The 23197-nt window shown below is 44.8% G+C and overlaps 1 protein-coding gene across 1 annotated transcript in view; it reads right to left on the bottom strand.

Annotated features, from left to right (window-relative positions):
• LOC138452669 (putative nuclease HARBI1) overlaps positions 1 to 20203 on the bottom strand; it is a 546510-nt gene extending 526307 nt beyond the window's left edge. The window contains exons 1-2 of the mRNA XM_069605024.1: positions 20088 to 20203; positions 19768 to 19863 (exon numbers count right to left, since the gene is read on the bottom strand). Of these exons, the coding sequence (XP_069461125.1) occupies positions 19768 to 19795 (28 nt within the window). The 5' untranslated portion in view covers positions 19796 to 19863; positions 20088 to 20203. The remainder of the gene's footprint in view (positions 1 to 19767; positions 19864 to 20087) is intronic.
• Between the last annotated feature and the right edge of the window lie 2994 nt (positions 20204 to 23197).

Below are 23197 nucleotides of genomic sequence, written 5' to 3'. Positions count from 1 at the left end.
ATGAATGTGGGCCACGTTTTTAATGAACGCACAGTTTTATGTCCTAGTCCGACCCTGGATTGAGTCTGTTGTTAAAATGCCCACCAGGTCCTCGTGCAGCATTGGTGCCATGTGCAGCTCAGGGTTTTCAGAGCCACCACGTGTGTGGAGTTCTTAGCGCATGTTTTCCCCACTCCAGAGATATACATCTACTCACTCGAATTAAAAGGCTTGCGTCATAATGTCCTGCCCAGGAACACGGCCTCGCCCCCTCGAACAGGCAGTCCCTGGAAAGCTTCTTATTAACCAACCAAACGGAAAAACCTGCATGGAATGCTGCTGTTGAAACCGGATTTGGCAATGGCTATGCAGGTCGAGAACATTTCTCTCGTCTACACACGGGCCATGCCCCACAGCTAAGAGACAGAGAGTAGAACAGTAGGGAAATGGGACTCTAGCCCACTCAAAGTCAGGTGTGCAATTAATAATAACAGGGTAATTAACCCGGAAGCTTGTGCCGCTATCGGTCTTGTAAAGGGTCACTGCTAACATCCAAAAGCCTGTGAACATCAGAGCCAGTGCTACAGCGAGGCAATTCTAAGCAGCTGCCTGGGGCAGCACGGAAAGTGGACCGGGTCGGGCTGGGGCATAAAATTGTCTCAGGCGCCAATGAAAGACTGGCCCACAGTTGCAAATGGCAACTCATTTCTTTTGTGACAGATTGTTTGAATCGTGCACATGGGGGAGGTTTTTGGTCAAATGTGATGCAAATTGTGCATTTCAAAGAATATTCATTAAGTAACACTGTTCAAGACAACTATCGGGATGGTGAAGTAACTTATCAAAGTGGCCCAAAGTGGCCCACACCAGCATTTTGCGTTTTTGCTTCAGGCATTGCCCTGTTGCCCCATAGTTCACTAATATCCCCAAATGTGGCAACTTTGTTAGAAGCAGTGCTTCATTTGTGGGGGCGTTTGCCAGGGCTCGGCCCTGGCACCTATTTCTGAGCCCCAGCACTTATTGGGCCTCATTACACGGAAGGTGGTAAGGGTTAACGGTCACCGGTAATGGTACCGGTGACTGTTAACCCTTACCGCCTTACTACGAGGTCCCTTTGCCGGTTGGTACTTTAACGCCTGCTTATTAGCAGGCGTTAAAAACCAACCCGCAAAGGGACCAGGGTGCTAATTACGGTACCGCAATTTGCGGTACCGTAATTAGCACCTTCCCCATTCCCATTATGCCCTATGGGGCAAAAATGGGAATGGGGAAGGGCAATAGGGGAAGGGGGAATTACTGCCCCGCCAACCTTGGAATAGGGCGGTAATTCCCCTTTCCACTGCCTACCGTGTAATGCGACCCATTGTCTCAGACTCACTTTAATTGGTGATAGGCAGCGCATCCACCAACCACAATGAGCAGCAGCGAGCTGTGGTGTAACCCCAAAATATGTCACAGGAGGGCTTCAAAAAATGTGTGCCCTGGCACTTATATTTTTACAACTTAAGCACTGGTTAGAAGAAGGGATACCAACATTGTTCTTTGCCTGGGAGTCATACATCTCTGCCCTGGCCTTGTTGAGTGGAATGTTTCATTTGAATTCCCTCCACCTCTGCCTTCTGTCCACACTGCAGGCGCTCCTTCCGCTTCAAACCACTGGAGTAACAGTGATGGGGGGTGCTTGAACCACTCTCCCCACTACTGGGTGCCCGTTGTTAGTCTCGGGCACCATCCCAGATAGTGGTTAAGCAATGTATACGAGAGGTGCCGGAATTCATCTGCACAGTGGCATGGGCACTGAAACAAGCATTGGCAATGCCAACAGTTTGGGCTTGTGTGTAGACATTGGAAAGGCACTTGCCAGGCACAGCTACAGTGGTATTAACTTTTCATTGGTGGTAGCAGGTACAAAGTGGTGCAAGTACCTGGGCATCTAATAAGCAGTGCATGGCAAAAGCTTAAAACATATGCGCAAGCCAAAAATTGTGACTTTGCCAATGCTTGTTTTTAACAGGACTTCAGTGAAGGGCATGCAGAGTGTTTATGAATCTAGTGGCTTAAGGAAGGTCTGGTAAGACATTTTTATCATAGCAGTAGCGTGTTTACAACTCCAATTATGTCATTAACTCTCAGCAGATTGCTTTGAACAAACACTGGCAAGCACTTTGAATGCGACGCCTGATGGTAAGGCTTGATTAAAGCAAACTTAATGAGTTCCCATGAGGAGGTGCATTGGGCGAGTAGAGGCAGGAGTGAGTAGGAATGGCCATAGGATTTAGCATGGTCATGGGCAGTCAATGGGTGGGCACATAACCAAACAATGCCTACAGACTGTGGGCCTCATTACGAGGAGGGCGGGAAGGGGTTGACGGCGCCGGTAAAGTTATTAATGGGCCCTTTGTTAGCATCATCCCCATTCCCCTTGAACCCTACGGGGGCTGAAATAGGAATGGGTATGTACCGGGTCCGGGTTCCCTGAATGGGGAAATACCGGGCCCTCCAAGGTTGGAATGGCCCGGTACTTCCCCATTCAGGGAACCCGGACCCGGTACTCGGAATGGAGGTAGCCATGCAGCAAAAAGCGGCATGGTTACGTCCTTCCTCGTAATGAGGCCCTGTGTGTCCCTCCTCATATGTCATTCTCCTGTGTCCCTCCTCATATGCCATTCCTCCCTATCTGTACTCCAATGCAATAGTTTCGGTTTATAGGTGTCGTAAGTGACACCTTATAGCCCAAACTAATGAAAAATACAATGACATGCCTGTCTGCCCTTGATGGGCTACTGCTGCTGCTTAGCATTTAAAATCATGGAGTCCAGGCCCGAGAGGCCGAGCATGGGCATATCATGGCAACACATTGTGTGCAAAGACGCAGTCAATTGTAGAAGGGTGGCGGGTTGGTCATTGCTATTTCTCATCTTCTTCTCCCCTTCTCTATGCACGGCGAGAAGCAATGTTCAATGGAGGACATCTATCAGTGCATTGCTTCAACCATAGAGCTTGGGTTTATGGCCCCCTCTTCCCTTTTGCTGATTGATGGATATGGTGCAGACCCCCCCACCCCCCTCCCACCCCGAGAACAAGAATGGAAATGTCATGTGCCTACAAAGAGGCAGTCAAAGTAGCTACTACTGCTGCAACCAGTGCTGCATCCCAGAGCACCCAAGATACTCTCTAAATGGACAAAAGAAAGCGGCAGTTTCATGTGGCAGCCAAGGCCAGGGTTGCAGGAAACAGAAGGTAATCCGCACAAAGGCATCTCTCCTCTGTGATTGGTGAATGGTTGTCTCAACGTCCCACCAAGAGCCCCAAATGAACAACAGATCTTTGAGTACCTCTATGACACAGAATATTTCGCCTTGCAAGTAGATCACAGGTGAGGTCTCTATAACTTCCAAATCATTTGATATAGTAACGTCTTATCGATATGAAGCAGCGTCAAGCGTCAATATAAATGATTGACTGCCTAATTAGTAAATAAATGCTCAGAGCATTTTATTTTGATTGAATGAACCGGACGCCTTGCAGCATTCCGTTCATTCAAACAAAATATTTAAGCTAGATGGCTACCAGGGATGTGGAAGACAGGACTCCAGACAAAGCTCCTATTCCATTTCCATGGCAGCCAGGATGCACAACGGGAGGAGGGAGCAGTAGCAGCGGCACCCGCCACCGATGCAGAAATCATGTTAGTGGAGCATAGGGGATTAAAAGAAGGGAATGGAGAGCGGAGGGAAGAAGGCGGGATGGGGAAAGCAGTCAGCAGGTTGCTTGGAACGCAGATTTAGATCAGTAGATTCAGCCTGCATTCAGAGCAAACTAATTGATTGGACAGCCAACCCCCGGTGCTAATACTAGATATTAGAGATGTTATCAACCTAGTGGAGAATATGGACTTCGACCTGCATCTCAAATCCTGGTTTCATTTGAGGTGGAGTCATCGTACAGCAATAAACCATAACATTAAGGAATATAAAACAACCTCTTCTTACAGAAAAGAAACAATCTCTACTCAGTCCCTTCCAGCTTCATTGCTGAAGGTTCAATACATTCTTCACATCATACTTAAAGTTGCATTTTGTCTTGCAAATAAGAGAAACCACTACAGAGGTTTAGTCTGTGCCTATCTTGGACAACTTATATTTTTCTTTCTTTGAAAACAATAATATTTTCTACATCAACAAATACACACCTTTTAAGTCATGGGAGTGGCTCATTGACAATGATTTGATGATTTGACACAACACCAAGGTGGATCTTGAACAAATCCATGTACATCTTAATTCAAGAAATCCAAATCTGAAATGTAAAATCTTATATGACAAGAAAACGAATTGGCTTCCTGAACATATAGATTAAATTAAATCTGTGGGCAGAAACACTATATTATTATTTGACAACATTTAGAAACTAGTTCTAGCAACATTCATTACAAACTATGTAAAGCATTCACAAACTATGTGAACTAGTTATAGACTGAGATAAGAATAACCTGATTTGCCCTGATAAAGCCCAGCGGTCGAAACTTATGGCCATAGAGTTGGCACATTTTTGTTAAACAGCTAATTATTTCTATATGTAATTACCTTTTACTAACACATGTAAACCAAAGGTGATGCCATATGGAACTAAAGCATTATTTTAACATAATAGTAAAGAAAACTAAAATGTGGAAGCCTGGACTGCAACTGATAGACAAAAACGTTATGAAGTCATTCAATTTTATTACTATATCATTCTAAAAACATCACATTTCAACAATAAAGAATTCAATATAAAAATACATTAAACCTATTTATTTATACATATGTTGTTCAAAAGAGCTCTCACTTCAATTTAAAAAAAAACATTTCATTGTGAGGGACATTTTTATACAACACCAAGCAGCAATATTTGCAAATTGTGAAACAATAATCCAGAACATTTTCCAATTATAATTTTGCAGCATGACGTAGAAAGGAGCCAATGCTTATGCCCCAATCTCCATGGCAACCGCCACTGCATAGCAAAAGGGGCATGTCTTTTAATGGGCGTAGTTATCTTGTAAATACTACAAAATTGTAACAAAACATCCTTTGATTGTTTACAATGAGGCAGTAAGCGTGACTGTGTGCATGAATTTTGTAATGCGGTAAACGTAATCCATAGGGAACGAGACGGAAGAATGCAGACACCATCTTGATTCCTTACAGTACCCTACCTCAAAGAATGTCTCCCACAACGGGAAGACCAGAAATCCTGCAAACAAGCAGGGGCATGGATGTGGGCAAGAGGTTCCCAAGTCCGATCTTCTGGACCGTAACCCTTCCAGTCCACGAGAAAAAGCCATACACCACGCTTGACCTTAGTATGAAGGATCTGTCGGACTTCATATTCATCAGATCCCACCACAGGAAGGGGACACTTGGAAGGCATGAATCTCGTACCCCCCTGTACAGGTTTAAGAAGGGAAACATGAAACACTGAATGAATATTCCAGGAAGCCGGAAAATGCAAACGAACGGCCACTGGATTGACAACCTCGGAGACAACAAAAGGACCTGAAAACCATGGTAACAAAGTTCTACGGCCCGGCAATCGTAGATGCTTGGTGGATAACCAAACCTTCATTCCCTTTGTATACAATGGGCATCAGCATAAAGTTTGGTGCTGTGCTGAGCATCCAAGAGATGCTGCCTGACATCAGAATGCAACTTAGCAAGGGACTGGACACAAGACTGAGCAGCAGGGTTACTGGATGACGATAGGAGAGGTAAAGGCAGAGTGTGAGGCTGGTGCCCGTACAGAGCAAAGAAGCGTGTTGTACCTGTGGCCCTGTGCAAAGAATTATTGTAAGCACACTCAGCCATGGCTAACAATGATAACCAAGAACCCTGATGGTGAAGCAAGAGACAACATAGATATTGTTCAAGGGTGGCATTAACTAGCTCTGTCTGCCCATCTGTTTGAGGATGGTAAGCACTCGAGTAACTGTTTTCGATTCCTAAAGCTGTGGTCACGGCCCTCCAGAAACGTGAGGTAAATTGCGAACCACAATCCGTTTTGATGATACTAGTTAGACCAAAATGCCTGAAGACGTGGCTGACGAATAATTCCGCCAAAGCAGGTGCGGTCGGTAAACCTCAAAAAGGAATAAACAAAGCAGACTTGGTTAGATAGTCCACAAGAACCCAGATGGTATCAAATCTCTGAATCGGTGGTAATTCTACAATGAAATCCATAGATATTATAGTCCATGGTATCTTAGGAACAGGCAATGGTTGTAACAGGCCCATGGGTTTGACGTGTGAGAGTTTACCCTGAGCGCAAACTGCACAGGACCTTATATATTGACTAGTATCCGCAGTCATGGTTGGCCACCAACACCATCTGCGTAGTAGTTCCAGAGTTTTTCTAGTACCCGGGTGTGCACAAAACTTGGAATCATGACACCACTGCAAGGCCAAGGCACAAGTAGCATCGGGTAAAAACAGCCTATCCTGAACATAAGGCAAGGACTGCTCAACACGGATACCTTCGTCCTTAACAGTCTGTGGATTCTGCTCCACCCATGCAATAAGAGGCGATCTCAAAGAGGAATTCATGGTACAACTGCATACCACTTGATGGGGGAGCAAGAGAGGATCTTGACTGGCCCTTGGAATATCGTCCCCAGGTATGCATGACAGGGCATCTGCCTTAGTATGACAAGAACCAGGATGATATGTCATTGTGACATTGAAGGTGGAAAAGAATTCATGCCAACGTGCAAGCCTGGCCACGGTGCATTTCACGGATTGTAAGGCTACTAGATTACGGTGATTGATATATACCTGGACTGGCACAATAGTGCCAAGCAAGTGATGTCTCCAGACAATAAAGGCATCCCAAATGGCTAAAAGTTCCCTTTCGGTGATGGTATAATTCTGTTCATGGATGGTGAGCTTTCTTGAGTGATATGCTGCAGGATGTAATGCATGTGTGTCTCGACATGGTTGGGATAATACAGCCCCCAGAGCGGTGTCAGATGCATCAGCCTTGACCACAAAGGGTTGAGTTGGATTCGGTTGTTGTAGAACTGGGGCTGTACTAAACGCTAACTTGAGTGTATCAAAAGCTACGTTAGCTGCAGAATCCCACATAAAAGCCCTCTTGCTACTAGTGAGAGCTGTTAGGGGGGCTGCAATCTCAGAAAAAGAGCACACAAAACGCTTGTAAATATTGCCGAACCCCAAGAACGACTGCAATGAATTTAGGTTTTCTAGAGCTGGCCCGTCAAGAACGGCCTTAACCTTAACAGAACTCATCTTTATTCCCTGGTCAGTTATTTCATATCCAAGAAACTCAACAGAAGTAACATGAAAGATACATTTCTCCAATTTAGCGTGCTAAGCATGTTCCCTTAGACGTTGCAAGACTAGACGGACATGTTGTACATGAAGACTTTTGATCAAGATATCGTCTAGATAGATAATGAGAAAGCGATCCATCATGTCCCTGAAAATGTCGTTAACGAAGTGCTGAAAAGTAGCAGGCGCATTACATAAACCAAAAAGTATTACACAGTACTCAAAGAGGCCATACTTAGTTTTGAACACCGTCTTCCACTCATCCCCCTCTTTGATTCTCACCAGATTGTAAGCTCCACGTAAATCCATCTAAAGATCTTCGATGAACCAAGCTGGTACAGGAGTATTGAAATCAGGGGAATTGGGCACTAGTTACAAATGGTAATGGCATTCAGGGCATGATAGTCGATACAAGGCCTTAAATCCCCTTCCTTCTTAGGTACGAAAAACAATGGGGATGCAGCAGGAGAACGTGAATGATGGATGAAACCAGACTGTAATGATTTATCAATGTAATCCTTGAGGATCACATCCTCCTTCTTCATAAGCGAGTATATGCGACCTGCCAGTATCTTGGCTCCAGGCACCAAGTCTATGAGACAGGCGTATGGTCTAGGAGGTGAAAGTGTTTCCACTCCTTTTACATCGAAAACATCACAAAAACTTTAATATTCCTTTGGTAGTACAGTAGCTGTAACAGCTCCTATAGAGGATGTAACTTGCAATAGTGGTCGACAAGGTGTGTGTGGGTCTGAAACAGACAATAAGCACAATGCCTCACAGTGGGGAGACACAAACTCCAGCTCACCAGAGTTGCAGTCCACTACCGGATTGTGGTGTCTTAACCAGGGTAATCCCAAGATCAACCGGTATTGAGGTGCTGCAAGAATATCAAAGCTAATGTTTTCTGTGTGACCATTGTTGGTGATCAACCACAGATCGACTGTCTGCTCAGTGCTCAGTAACTAAAACGGAAAGCAGTGTGGTACCGTCCACGGCATTGACCAGTTCAGGTTGAGACTTGGATATCACGGGAATACCCAACTTCCGGGCAAAAGCGTTGTCAATGTAGTTGCCGGTGGCTCCTGAATCGAGTACCGCATCAATAAACCACTCATGGTTTGGAGGACAAGAGCAGTGGGTAGAGATAGTAAATGGTTTTGATATCGAGGAGTCAAGAAATGCTGAGCTCGACAGGTTGACCCCATCTACTGCCGAGCTTTGGCATTTCCCTGGTGTTTTGGCTTCTTGTTACAAGCCTTCAATAGGTGTTCCGAGGTACCACAGTAAAAACATAAATTGTTCCTCTTTCTTGACTCCCTTTCTTCAACGGTCAATGGACCCCGCACTGCACCTATCTGCATGGGTTCTGGGCCTCCAACAACAGGAGCTGGAGATAACATGGCTAAAGGTACTGAGGTTCTCTTCTCACCCTTCCTCTCTGCCCTCCGTGCATCTATCTGAAGCACCATATCTAGGAGTTCCGGAAAAGTGGTAGGTACAATAGGAACCATGGATAAAGTGTCCTTTAAAGAATCAGATAACCCATGGTAAAACATAGATGCCTGTTTATCCTCAGGCCATCCAGTCTCGGCCACGAGTTGGTTGAATCTGGCCAAGTATGCCAGCAAAAGAGAGTCACCTTGATGTAACCCCAAAAATTTGAGATCCGTTGCTTGGGTCTTGTAACGCGTATCAAATACTCGGCTCATGGCTATCAGGGCATCACAGTCGAACAATAACGGACTACCCTGTTCGAGTAAAGGATTAGCCCAAGAGGCTGCTGTGCCACCAAGATGAGACAATAGAAATGTAGCCTTAGTCTTGGAATCTGGAAAGGAGGACAGTCTGCCTAGGAAATGCAAACGTCATTGATTCAAAAAGGTGCGGTAGGTTCGTGGATCCCCCCAGAACCTCTCTGGCTAGGCCATTGGATACTGGGCTGTCATATAGACAGGCCCTGAATCTTCTCTAGGCATGGCCACCCCAGAACCTGAAGGTTGTGCTGGGTCAGGTACTTGTGGCACCATTGGTTGAATACCAACCTGTAATTCATTAATACGCTGCTGGGTAGATGCATGAGTGGCAGACATATCCGCCCGTAGTTCAGTGACCATTTGCATGATCTGAGCTAGAGCTTCGTTTGGGTCCATGATAAGGGGTCTGATTATGTCAAGAATGCCTCGTAACTTGCCCACATCGTGTAGATGACGAATTCTACCCAACAATGTAACCCTGTGTATGGATTGAAAACCAATACCAAGGGATCAATTATTTGGAAGAATGGACCAAAACACGTGCAGCAGACCTCTTAGAACTGGAAAGGAAAGGCAAATTAGCAACAACCCTTTCGTTAGACAAGAACAATAATAGTGGATATAAATATGACTAACCTCACGTTTGATTTTTAGTGATGTATAACACCACACTGGTAGGAAATACTGGACAAAATCAACAGACATCAAAGGGAGGCATGAAGTATCTGAAGCAGCAGAAAGAGTAATATAGAAATTAAGTAAATCAAAGTTTGAGTGGAACAAACAGAATAAGGAGGAATAACCAGAAGATCCTTAGCAGGAGCTGAGATGGAACAGTTATGAAGTCTACAGCAGCTGATGACAAAAGCTACACGTAAGACCTGGAGGCACTGAGATGGGACAGGGCTATTCCCGATGGCATGCGAACGCCTAGAGGTCAGGAAGTCCAAAGCAATGCCTGACGGAAGGAGGATGCTCCCTACTCACCCCCCCAAAGGTACACAGGAAGTCTCTAGTCCGTACCGGTGTGAAGTAGAGACAAGAGTGCCTTGAGTCTTAACAGGTAGCTTGTGTAGCAGGTAGGATCCAGGAAACAAGGCAATCCGTAGGAGTATCCGGGTCGGCATCAGGAGTATCAAACCCAAGTGCAGTAAAGCGGGAGGCGGAGGCAATCCTTATGGAGGTGCGGGTCGGCAGCAGGAGTATCAGTCTAATTGCAGTAAAGGGGGAGGCGGAGGCAATCCTTATGGAAGTCCGGGTCGGCAACAGGAGTATCAAGTCTAATTGCAGTAAAGCGGGAGGTGGAGGCAATCCTTATGGAGGTCCGGGTCGGCAACAGGAGATCTAGTACTTAGCAAGAGTGAGTAAACAGGAGCAAGATTGAGGCGCAAAGAAAACAAAGTTCACCAGTCTTCAGAAAGAGGACAAAATCCAAGGATTAACATAGCAGGCAGGGAGCAAGAAAAAACAGAGTTCATGAAACGAGCCAATAGTCAGAGAGCAGGAAACCTAGAACTCAAGCATACAGAAGGTAACGCACTTCATTCCATCAGAAGCACCGGTCACTCGTGAGGAAGGGGTTAAAGGACCTGAAGTCACATCACCATAACGTGTGCATGACGTAGAAAGGAGCTAATGCTTACGCCCCAATCTCCATGGCAACCGTCACCACATAGGAAAAGGGTTATGTCTTTTAACGGGCGTAGTTTTCTTGTAAATACTACGAGATTGTAACAAAAACATCCTTTGATCGTTAACAACGAGGCAGTAAGCGTGACTGTGTGCATGAATTTTGTAATCTGGTAAGCGTACTCCGTAGGGAACGAGACGGAAGAATGGAAACACCATCTCGATTCCTAACAATATGGAACAAGTACTGAATAAAGGATTGGGTTATTTGATTAGCAAACGACACGACCGATTCGAATTTAGAACTGATTTCCACAAATTAATGACAAAGATTCATTTTAAAAGAATGTTTTCCTTCCAATCTGGAGGAAATCATGGAATTGTACTGGACTAAGACCTGCCTCGACGTTTTACCCACCTACTTACAGCTTCTCGCCTGAATCTTTAATATTTGAAAAGATAGTCCTAAAGGACGTTGCATTTTTGGAGAAAACCAATAATGAAACGTTTCGAAATGTAAGTAAAAATGAAAGAGAAGCATTACAAACCCTAACAGAAAATGACAATATTATAATTAAAAGAGCAGACAAAGGAGGAGGGATAGTCATATTAAACAAAACTGACAATGTCAATGAATGTCGCAGTCAACTACAAAATAAGTGAAGCAAGAGCCTTGCGAGGGCTCAAGGCTGTTACCTGCCATGTCCGCCACCCACCATGGAGTGAAAGCCATTTGCACCCCAGGGTTATTGCACAACGCCAATCTCTCGAGAAAAAAAACAAGGCCGGTGCCATAGGGAAAAGGAGCTAAGTCCCTTTTCCATTTCTATGGCAGCTAGGAGCGTGAGGTGCGCCGGACTGGAGAACAAAGCTTCTGTCCAGCAGGTAAGTGGGGAGGGAGGCAGTAGGGAAGTGGTATGGTTTGTTTTGGGGGGACTAATACGGGGTGAGGCAACAGGAAGAGGCTCCCAGTTGCTGCCCCACATAAAAAAGAGGGAGGGGCCTCGGGTGGCTGGGAAAAAAACAGGCGGAGATGTCTAGGGCCATCTTTAACAAATTGCTCTACATCTCCTTATAGATTAATCAAGCGCAGCATAATTTCAGGTAAATCAATGCTTAGTTTTAATAAGGGAACCTTTCTTTCCTCCCACTATTGCTACTGTCTAATTGTGGCATAACGTGCCACGTTTTTCATATACCGTAACTGTTCATCCCATGCATACACCAGGAATTGCATAGACTAAGGAAGTACCAAAAGAGCTCACATTCAAAGGGACAAGAATGTGTCTTGGTAGATTCATGTTTCCTTAAACCAGGTGCCCTAACAGCAACAACATCTGGAAGACCGTGTTACAATGATGAACTAACCTTAGCACAGGAAGTGGAAAGAATAGCTTAGGTCCGATTCTCTGGAAACAAAACCAGGTAAATGTCAGAGGTCAGTGCTGCTCTTCTGCCACTTTAGAAATAACTGCATTGGTCGCCCCCCACTAATTTTTTTTCGGTTTTTTTTTCGGTTTTTTTTGTTTTTTGAATTGTGATAGAAAACCACCTTATTTAGGGTATACCACACCCCGAAGGAAAACATGCCAATTCAGTATTCACACGGAGGAAGGTAACGCTCAAGGCCATTGCCCGTATATTGAACCATGTTAGTTTTACCATTTTCCATAAAAGGTAGAACACGATGAACTAATGTAGTTGCAATCATTTCTGTTGAATGATGTGTAATTCAATAAAACACTCATAAGCATACCTCTTTAAGCTCAAAGTGAAATGTTATCAAAGGAATGCTTGTGATTGTTTCTACCTTATGGTTCAAATAGGATTTGTTGTATGGTTGTAGTGTTTGAAAGAAATACGAATGTGCTTGTGTGAAAGTTACCATATAGGTCACCGCAGAGGGCGTGTTGTCACACTCAACATGTATCTGAGGGTGTGTTGTCACACTCAACATGTATCTGCAAAGCTTTCTGAGTACATTGATGTAAGATATTTGGAGTACTCCTAATATTATTTAGGAACAACTATAATACATTGTTTTACTTAATATATTACCTCTGGAAAGGTTTTCTTATACAATTGCTTGAAAAGAGATGGTGACTTAGCTTAGCTCAAAGGAGGTAGCGACCTTCCATAAAGCCCCTTTTGGGTGAACTGTGAAATGCAGACAAACAGCTTCGACAAACGAGAAGCTTGACTGAGGACCAGGTGTCAAGTCCTAAAAAAAAAAAGTGGGGACTCATTAACATACTATTTGATTGTGGCGTCACCAGAAATTAGCATATAAGGGTGCCCTATGATGAAATGGGGGGACTCCTGAAAAAAGTGGCGAGACTCAGTCCATCCGCGTGTACCCTCGACTTGAGCCCTACTGATGACCAAGCCAGTCCTGGATGAAGTGGCTAGAGAGGCAGGGAATTTGAAAGATGTACTGAATGTGGCCTCTAGGCTCCCCTAGATATGATTGCCAAAATCACTGATGGGGACGATCAAAGACAAGATTTGGATGGGCAAGTACATCTAGTGGCATTCTTACACAACTGAGGGCAAAGAAGAGTGCAATAATGTGGAGGAACAGCTGGCACAGTGTCCCACGGTGCCTGCACACAGTAATCATTTCAAGCTGTTTTTGTGATATACACACGAAGGACCAGCAGATTTGCATGCAGACCTTTGGCTGTAGTGCTAGGCTCCCATAACAACGTCACCCGCAAATGCAAGTACAGGGTGGCTGAGAGGAAGTGGAGGGCTACAGGTGCATCATCTGAAAAACTGGCCTGCCGCCTGCTCCAAAGGCATTACAGACTTTCTGTCCATGAAGAGAGCACACATCCAAGCGTGTGTCTCTGCGGCATCTAACAACTCAGCCCACCTCTTCAAAATCTGCAAGGAGCTGGCCATCCCTGCTGCAGTCTCTACCTCTCTTCTTCCCTCCCAAGCAGAGGCGTTGCTAGAGGGGGGCTAAAGGGGCTATAGCCCCTGGTCTTTTGGTTGTAGCCCTGGATAGAATCTCAGGAGCTACAACCAAAAGGCTAGCTAGCCCCCAGTCCCGACAGTTCCGACATCAGCGTAGCCCCGGGTCTTTTCCAGACCTAGCAACACCCCTGCCCCCAAGCCCTCTGCATGGTCTTGGCATATCATTCCATCACTAAAACCCAGAACATCCTGTTCCTCTTCCTCCTCCTCCTCCTCCTCTTTCCCCTGCACCTGATCCTCCTCCTCCTCTCATGGCCTGCCTGTGGCCTCTTCTCCTCCTCCCTTCTCTTCCTTTCCCTTGTTCACCCTAGACGATGTTTCTAGACAAATCTGATCTATGAAAGTCTTGTCAAAACAGGTTCTTCCCTGTTCTTCCAAAACCATCAAGGGCCACATCGACACCCTTGTTCCAGCCCTGGCCGATTTCTGCAATCACTCTTTTGCCACTGGAACTTTTCCCTCCCCCTGAAGCACTGCCTTGTGCACCCCCTCCTTGAGAAGCCCTCTGCCAATCCTTCCGCTCTGGCTAACTATCGCCCAATCTCCTTTCCTGGGCAAACTCTTGGAAAAGTTGCCCATCTTCCAGCTTAACCTTCATACTGAATCTTTTGTTTGTCTCCATGACCATCAGTCTGGCTTCAGAGCGGCCAGAAACATGGAAACTGCTCTCCTGAACATCTGTGAAGACCTGCACTCCAACCTTGACTCTAACCTTCCTTCTGTCCTTATTCTCCTCGATCTTTATTCTGCTTTCAATATAGTCAACCATGCCATCCTGCTCAAGCGCGTCTGTGATAACCTCGATATCACTGATCAGGCCCTGGCTTGGCTGGCCTCCTTTCTCACTGACTGACCCTCTCATGTCCAACTGGGGTCCTTCCTCTTTTCTATTTCTACCTGTGGTGTTCCGCAGGGGTCTAACCTCTCTTCCCTAGTTGTTCAACCAATACCTGGCACCTCTTGCCCACTGCATTTCTGCTCTGCGCTCCAACTTCCATTGTTATTCGGATGACACCCAGCTCTCCTTCAGACTCCCCTCGGCCGCCCCTACTCATTCTCTCATTCCTGACTGTCTGTCTGCAATTCAGGAGTGCTGTTCCTCCAATGATCTCTGCCTTAATGCCAGTAAGACAAAGATCCTCCTCATCTGAACACCAGCTCCCTCCTTTCCTCTCTCTCTCTCTGGACGCCCAGTTTGGGTCCTCTTCCTGCTCCTACCTGTGAAACCTAGAGCCTTGGGGTCATCTTCAACTCCACCCTCTCCATCTCTCCTCACATTTCCGACGTCTCTAAGAAGTCAAACTATCAGCTGCACCTCCTCAGAAGTATTCTTCCTTTCTTCACTTTCCTCCAGAAGCTCACTATCTCCAGAGATCTGGTCCTCTCAAGGCTGGACCACTGCAACAGCCTCTTTCTTAATATTCCTGCCTCTATTCTCCATCCTCTAGAACTTATTCAGAACAGAACTGCAAGACCTGTCCTTGGTCTCAAGCCCAGGGATCGTATCTCTCCAGCTCTGAAATCTCTTCATTGGCTCCCAGTGGCGGCAAGGATCAAGTTCAACACCCTCTGCATTGGCCACAAGGCTTTCTGTGGCCTGGGACCTCACTACCTCCAACTCTCTCGTCCTGAGTATCAACCATCTCGAGCTCTCCGCTCATCCACCTCCAACTCTCTGAGGGTCCGCCTCCCTCTGAAACAGCCTCAATGCCTCTCTCAAACTTGAGCAGAACCATCTGCAGTACTGGAAGCAACCCAAGACCTTCTCATTCTCTTCCGCTTTTTCTTTTTCTCTTCCTCATCCCTGCTGATGACTTGTATGTTCCACGCACTGGTCACCTGCCCACCCTCTGAACTTGGGCCCAGGTCCCTGCCTGTCCGGTTGCAACTTGCACTGCCTCTTGGCTCCCCCAGCACTTGTGGTCTTTATCTGTAACCCTATAGTCCCCTCCCTCTGCACTTATGGGCCGATGCAACTGTTCACCCTGTGGTGTTATCATGTTATTTATTGAACCCGTTGGCTGCCCTTTTTTGTTTACCTTGAACACCCCCCCTTTTTGCACTTCTCCCCTTCCTCTTCCTTTTCCCCTTCCCTGCGCTTGCACGATCTAAATGACACATGGCCTAGTAAGATTGTTGTTGTGTCATCCGTCTGTTTCCCCCTCTTGTGTGCAGGCGTGTTATAAAGGCCATATCATAACATATCAAGGGCCTGCCTGCGGCATACTCACCCTTTCAAGGCCAGCACTACCAGTGAGGGATGGGAGCTTTTCCTAGGCCACAAGACAGGCAAGGTGGGGCAAGATGAGCCTTCTTCAAAGGGGTGTACGGTCCCTCGTGCTGTCAATTTTATTTTTTTATTTTTTTTATTTATAAAATTGTATTCTTCAACAAAGAACCTTTACAAAATATTAAAAAAAGCAATTGAATATTTACAATTACTCAAGATTATATCATTAACAGTCACATAAAATGAATATCTAACATCAATGAAATCGACATTAAACCAACAAAAAGTCATGATTTAGGTCTCAACCTCAAACGCTAGGTTACACTGAATCAGCAGTTTTTCCAATTTGTATAAGAATATTGCCAGTGCTATAATAAGTTTAGTACTATCCCCTCTTTCGTTCTAAGCAAGAACGATTCATGTGCTATTTCAGAACGCACAGGGCAACTTTCGCCCAAACATAGTTTTCTTAATAGCTCAAGAACATACACAACCAGATGTTTCAAAGATTCCTTTTGGTCATGTGATTGACAAAAACGACAATAGCGAAAACGTGATTGCGCTTCACACAGCTTATAATGTTCACGTTACAATGTAGGAAGTTGAATTAATTTAAATCTCATATAAATATTTCTAATTTTCAGACATGGACATTTCAAGATATAACCTGGCCGAAAGCTCCTTTCAGTCTCAAAGAAAGCATGCCCACCGTAAATTTTATATGTACTGTTAGTATCAATGGTCTGAATCCAGTCTAAGTAAAATAGCTTTCTCTTACCATTTGGAAGGCCTAACAACAGGTCCTCAGAGGTCGCATTTATCAACACAAGCACTTGTTTCATTTGATTAGAGTCTGTCATAACTGATCTAACATGACTGGTGCCATAATTCTAGCATTAATTGAAAGTTTGCGCCATGTGGCTCTTGCTGATAAGAAATTAAACTAAGTTCATGCCGAAGTATCGAATTGGGCACGGGCACCACCAGACCCAAAGTTTTGTTCCATAGTTGGCCCTGCAGCCTATCTAAAGCATCGTCCACATTCGCTAGACATAAATCCAAGCCATACAGTAGAAATGATTCCACTTTAAGCAGATAAAAGTCTATGAATGGTTTTAGAGAGAATTTACAGTATTTACCAAGGATGATTCTCATTTGTGAGAGTAATGGCCGAGATTTATCTTTCTGCCCCTTCAACCAATTTGTTGATGAATTAGATACTGTAAGGTGGTAACCCAAATAGCACATTGTTTTTACCTTTGGGAGGTTTGACCCATCTAAATTCCATTGATAGGTTTTAGTTCGTCTAGAGTTGGCAAAGACCATAGTGTTTGATTTTTTTGGAATTGGCTTGCAGATTATATTCAGAGGCGAATCTTTGAAAAGCATTTAGTTTTAATTGCAAACCTGACGGAGTTCTATCCAGTAAAATGATATAATTTGCAAAGCAGAGCCAGTCTAAGTGGATAGAACCCAACCGTACAGCGAACATTCCCACCTCTTCCCAAAGCGAGTCTATATCCGCTATATAAAGATTAAAAAGAGTCGCCGCCAGGTTGCACCCCTGCTTCACACCCGTCAGGGTAGGGATGCCCCCTGTGATGGCACCATCCAGATTAACTCGCACTTGAAAAGAAGTGTTGGTGTGAAGAAGGGCAATTAGTTGTACCAAATGCCTCGAGAACCCCATCTTGAGCATTTTGACCCATAGTAGATTTCTTATCACAGCATCAAATGCACATGAAAGATCTAAAGCTGCCATGTATATGGGGCCTTTGACAGCAATATTAGTAGGGGACAGCAAATGTGCAAGTACCATTGCATTCAGAGAAGTGCTCATATTTTTACGAAAATATACTTGCGCTTTCGAGTAAATATCATTAGTTTCAATATGATTCTCTAGATGTTTTAAAAGGAGAATCCATCAGCGCAATAGGCCGATAATTTTTTGGGTCACTAGCTTCCCTTTTTTTGTATAATGGAATAATTAGCGCATTACACCAGATTGAGGTATTACTGCAGTTCATAAAATATGTTTGAATACCGCATACAAAACTACAGCCCAAAACTTTGGGTCAGATTTAAAAATACAGGGTGGCATCCCATCTGGCCCAGCTGCTTTTGAATTTTTTGATTGGCCAATTGCCCATTCTATGTCCTCAATGGAAAAGGTTAAATCATTACTATGTAGGGAATTTAGCAGCATATGATTAGTAGTCATAAAAGACGTTGGTAGCCTACATTTTGAGGATATAAAGGTTTCCCAAACCTCTGCAGGAATTACAGTTTTCATACACATATCACTGCATTTGTTCGAGTCTTTTAACATATCGGAAATGTTGCGAACATCGCATTTGCAAATTAGCGCAAGTATCTTCTGGTTTTGCGCACAATGTATTTGATGCTTGATCACCTTCAGATTACACTTATAGTTCTTCAAGATTAGATGTTTTCTAATAGCATAGTCTTCAGGTGAAAAACAAGCCTTTTTAATGATCTTAGTAACTTGTTATTATTTTTATGTCTCGCAATCTCAGAATTGTATGGTTCACTATGCTCAAATTCCTTTTTCTGTGCAACAAGCATCAGATCTTTCACATGAGCTCTGATTAAGTTTGCATTCCAATTTTCATGCTCAAAAGAAGAGCAGTCGTTCTCATCTCTACGCTTCAAGTCTCTGTTGACCAAATAACTGAATGTTCTACATAATTTGGGGGACCAATGAACAGAAACAGTTGACCTATTCACCTCTGTCAAAGCAGCTTCTGATTTAACTTCAAGTAATGCATAGCGAACAGTAACTTCTAAACTGATGGGCGAATGGTCGCTATATTTCACAGGAACTACCAACACAGGTTTAACCATTGCTAAAACATTACAAGACACAAACAAATAGTCGATGCAAGATGCGGCCAGCCCCCTTGTCCAAGTTATTGGCACAGTATTAGAACAAAAATCAACCAAATAAGAACTACAGCTTTCAAGATATTGTGTCCATGATCTTCCTCTATGTAGAGCAGAGGAGTGACCACTCCTCAGAGCAAGCAGAGTATTTGTGTGTGCTCTAGCTAGACATAAAGCACTGAAATCTCCACCAATGATAATGAAAAAGTCAGGATTGGCAATTGCTGCAGCTTCAAAGACCAAATCAAGCGAATCAAAATACTCATCAAGTGTACATTTCAGAGGACTGAAGTAGATACATACCACTAAAATATCGTTTGAGGATCTTCTAAAAGCTGGTACTCAACTGCTAGAATGTTGTTCTGCATCCAAAACAATTTAGATTTTGCATGAGTTGAAATTTTAATTAAAATCGCCAATCCACTGAGGGCCTTCCACTCTCACCCATGGCAGCAACTTGTGAATATGTTTCAAAACCTCCCACATAAATAGGGGATTTAGACATCGTTTCCTGAATGAACAATACATCAGGAATATCTACCTTTTTACAAGAATGTATCCACGCCTTTTCAGATGCATTGTACTTTGATCATTGGCAAATAACTAGCATCATTAGAAAAACTATCATATGAGGCATGGAATTGGATCGGGGCTGTCAGATTTAGACTAGAATAAGCACGTTTCTTATTCAAACATTTCCCGCTTCACAGACACTCAACCATAGTACAGATATGGTTGTAGATTACTAAAGTGAGAAAATGTGATCACAACACAGGTGTTCTGGAGAAGATTCTTTTGGAAATGTTCAAGCTAATACAATGGTCTAAATTATACCATTATCAACTCAAGAAAAATGAAGGTGCTGTCGTTCTCAATATTTACCGTTTGCAATACAATTTAAATAGTTAAGATTTACCGCACCTAACGCCGCCATGCCGAACAGCCCAACAGCCGAACTCACATCTGCTCACTTCATGCGTGCGCGCCATGCGCGTAACCCGCACTCTATGTAGTGGATGCCGGGAGATGGGGGGCGTGGCGCAGGCACGCTGAGTATCTAAAGTACACAAAAAAACGATTCAATTAGATACGTATGTTTGCGTGAACCTTTGGTACAAGCCCAGCCCACTGAACTCTAATGCCCAACCCACTGACTAAGGTTGCCCAACCCACGCAGTCACAACGCACTACAGCGAATACAAGGGCTGTCTCGGATGCCCAGAATAATTACTTTGGTTGAGGTAGTCCACAGCATTAAACAGAGTTCTTCAAGTGTTTCACCTTATTCAAACAGTCCGCTCTTCCTCTCCTCCATAGGCGTCGGAACGGTGATTTTAGCACCACAATAAGCAGAGTCCAGGGCAGCATCCACAGCCAACAGCCAAACTCACTTCTGCTCACTTCATGCGCGCGTGCCATGCGCGTAACCCGCACTCTATGTAGTGGATGCCGGGATTTGGGGGCGTGGCATGGGCACGCTGAGTATTTTGGTTGAGGTAGTCCACAGCATTTAACAGAGTCCTTCAAGTGTTTCGCCTTATTCAAACAGTCTCCTCTTCCTCTCCTGCATAGGCGTCGGAGTGGCGATTTTAGCACCACAGGAAGCAGAACCTAGGGCAGCGTCCACAGCCCAACAGCCAAACTCACTTCTGCTCACTTCATGCGCCATGCATGCTGTCGATTCTGTCAGGAATGCACCAAATGTAAAGAGAGACCCCTTTACTGTGGAGTAAAGGAAAAAGCTACAAGGTTGGAAGAAACTGTCATGACAAATGAAAAGTGGGTCTTAAAGCCCTTTGGGAAAGGGCTCCTTCACAATTTAGGATGGATTTAGGATGGGTCGGAGGATGACAGTAGTTGGGCCTGGGCATGCACAAGACATGGACTTCAGTGTTAAAGGAAAGTGCTCTTTTGGTTTTTCCGATTTCTTATCAAGGCCTCAGAGCGGAGTGGCCTGTCACAAATTGGATGTCTGTCATAGATTTACAGGTGATGGTGAGCAACACATTTATGGGAGAGCTGGTAAATGGTAAAAGTGCTGTCCTTTTCCTCATTAGGGGTATCCTAAAGAAGACTGTGGGTAAATTGCATGTATTAGCATTCATTGGGAAGGGGGGTGGTGGCCTCTCTGGCAGTCAGGAGGCTCAGAACAGGGCCTTATGGTAAATCCACTGCTTAAAGCCTCTTTGAGAGCGGGAGGCCACCATCTTTCCGCTGGGATTCAGGTAAGTGTGTCCACAGCCCTGTGCTACTGTGCTACCGTCTCCTCCTTCCCTCCACCCCTCAACCTAAATTTCAAAATCTTTCACCCACCCCTTACCACACCCTATTTACCTTGTGCTCCTTTGTTCCTCACTGGTGCCTGGAGCACTCAGTGTTCCTGGCGCATCTCTGTTGCAGCAATGGATGCCATTGAAAGGAAGAAGCAACTAGGTGTAGTTCCCTTCTCCCTAATCCATGGAGGCCATCTTTGTATTTTTTTTAAGTTGAGAAATGACAACTGGCCGTTTCTCAACTTTAAAGAAAAACTATTAGCATCCCAGTAAACATGGCGTAATGCTAATAGCAATAAACCCCTCTGTGCCAAAGTCTTTAGCGGGACAATTAATGCCCGCGCTAACGATGAAAAAACCTCTTGCTTTGCTCTGGCTTCTAGCTAGCCCGGGCATTACCTTTCCCCGGTAAAGACCCCGCCTGTCAGATTGTATTGCTTAAATCTACCATCTGTACTTTCTCGAAAATATCAGTACATAGAAAGAGAGCAGGAGTGTCTAGTCTAATATGGATAAGGCAGTTGACTTGGTGAGAAGATGTGTAAGGAGGCAGATATATTCAAATGTAACAATAGGCTGGATTTAACCAGTTGTCTCTGCACTCGGATAACTCCTACACATATATTTTGACCTGCCCATGCTGATGTGGTGCTCTGTCTTGATTAGTCAATTTGAAACTTTTAACCAGGGTGATCAGATTTTCAAGACAAAAAACCGGGACAGCCAACAACATAAAATAAGGACCCCACCACCCTCTACCGCTGCCCCCATTCCCACAGTGTATGCATAAAAAATGTGCGGCTTTGAGTTTTGATAAAAGCATATAAATACCAAGAATTATACTAATTGGATCATGTATTTTAATGGCAAAACCAGGACGTCTGGTCACCCTACTTATAACACACTTATAGAATGTTTTTTTAGAAATTGATTTTGGAAAATGCATGGGAAAGTTTGGTGTGGGAATTTCAGGTAATGGTAGAGAATGTAGATGTAAATTTGTCCCTGCAAAGACTGGGGGGTCAGATGCGTGCTTGAGTCGCTGAGTTTAGAACTGACTGAGTGAAAATGCTCTCTGTGCTGCCCCAGGACAAAATGAGCAGCATTTTTTCGGTACATTTTCTATTGACTGGATGGTATAAGATTGCCATTTTGCAAGAAACAGGGAGTGTGTGAGGCTACAAGAGAGCCAGGTTGTCATTATTTGTATCTTTTGTACCAATTTAATAGGATGAGTCACAGATGTCCCTGACTTGACAGAACAGCGTTTGTTTGACCCTATTTCTTTAGTTTTTGTTGCATGCCTATTTAATATTTTGTATTATTTTGATTGTTATCAGTTTTAATGGTAAACATATTCCCCTTGTATGTTCTCCAATCCCCCAAGAACCCCCGCTCCCCACTCACCAATGCCCCTCACACTCAAAAATTCCCCATCACAACTTACACTCCCAAACCTCTCACTCTGCCAGTCATGCACATACTCACATGCTCTGTCAACCTGCCAAGCCCCAACCTGCACTCCCCAGTCCCTGCAACACTCCAAACCATGCTCCCAACTTTCACCTTACGCTCCCCAGTTCCTCCTGCAGTCTACAGTCCTTCATTCTTTCTTGCTCCTTCTGCATCTTGCATACTTTCTACAATTCTATCGTACTTTTCCCACATCCTTTCTTCCAGTCTGGGGCTCGCTGCCTCTTTCCTGCCAACCGCTTCCTCTGCTGTCTGGCCCACCGCTCTCCCTGTAGCCCGCCGCTCCCACTGCTTTCTGGACCTCCTCTTTCTCTCTGCTTCCTGGCCTGCTGTTCCCTCTCTGCTGTCTGGCCCACCGCTCTCCCTGTGGCCCGCTGCTCCTGCTGCTTTCTGGACCTCCTCTTTCTCTCTGCTTCCTGGCCTGCTGTTCCCTCTCTGGTGTCTGGCCCACCGCTCTCCCTGTAGCCCGCCGCTCCCGCTGCTTTCTGGACCTCCTCTTTCTCTCTGCTTCCTGGCCTGCTGTTCCCTCTCTGCTGTCTGGCCCACCGCTCTCCCTGTGGCCCGCCGCTCCCGCTGCTTTCTGGACCTCCTCTTTCTCTCTGCTTCCTGGCCTGCTGTTCCCTCTCTGCTCTCTGGCCCACTGCT

This window comes from Ambystoma mexicanum, chromosome 4p (genome assembly GCF_040938575.1).
Source record: "Ambystoma mexicanum isolate Mex_15411 chromosome 4p, UKY_AmexF1_1, whole genome shotgun sequence".
Lineage (NCBI taxonomy): Eukaryota > Metazoa > Chordata > Amphibia > Caudata > Ambystomatidae > Ambystoma > Ambystoma mexicanum.
Note: the sequence above shows the minus strand (reverse complement) of the source record. Positions and strands in the feature narration are given on the sequence as shown.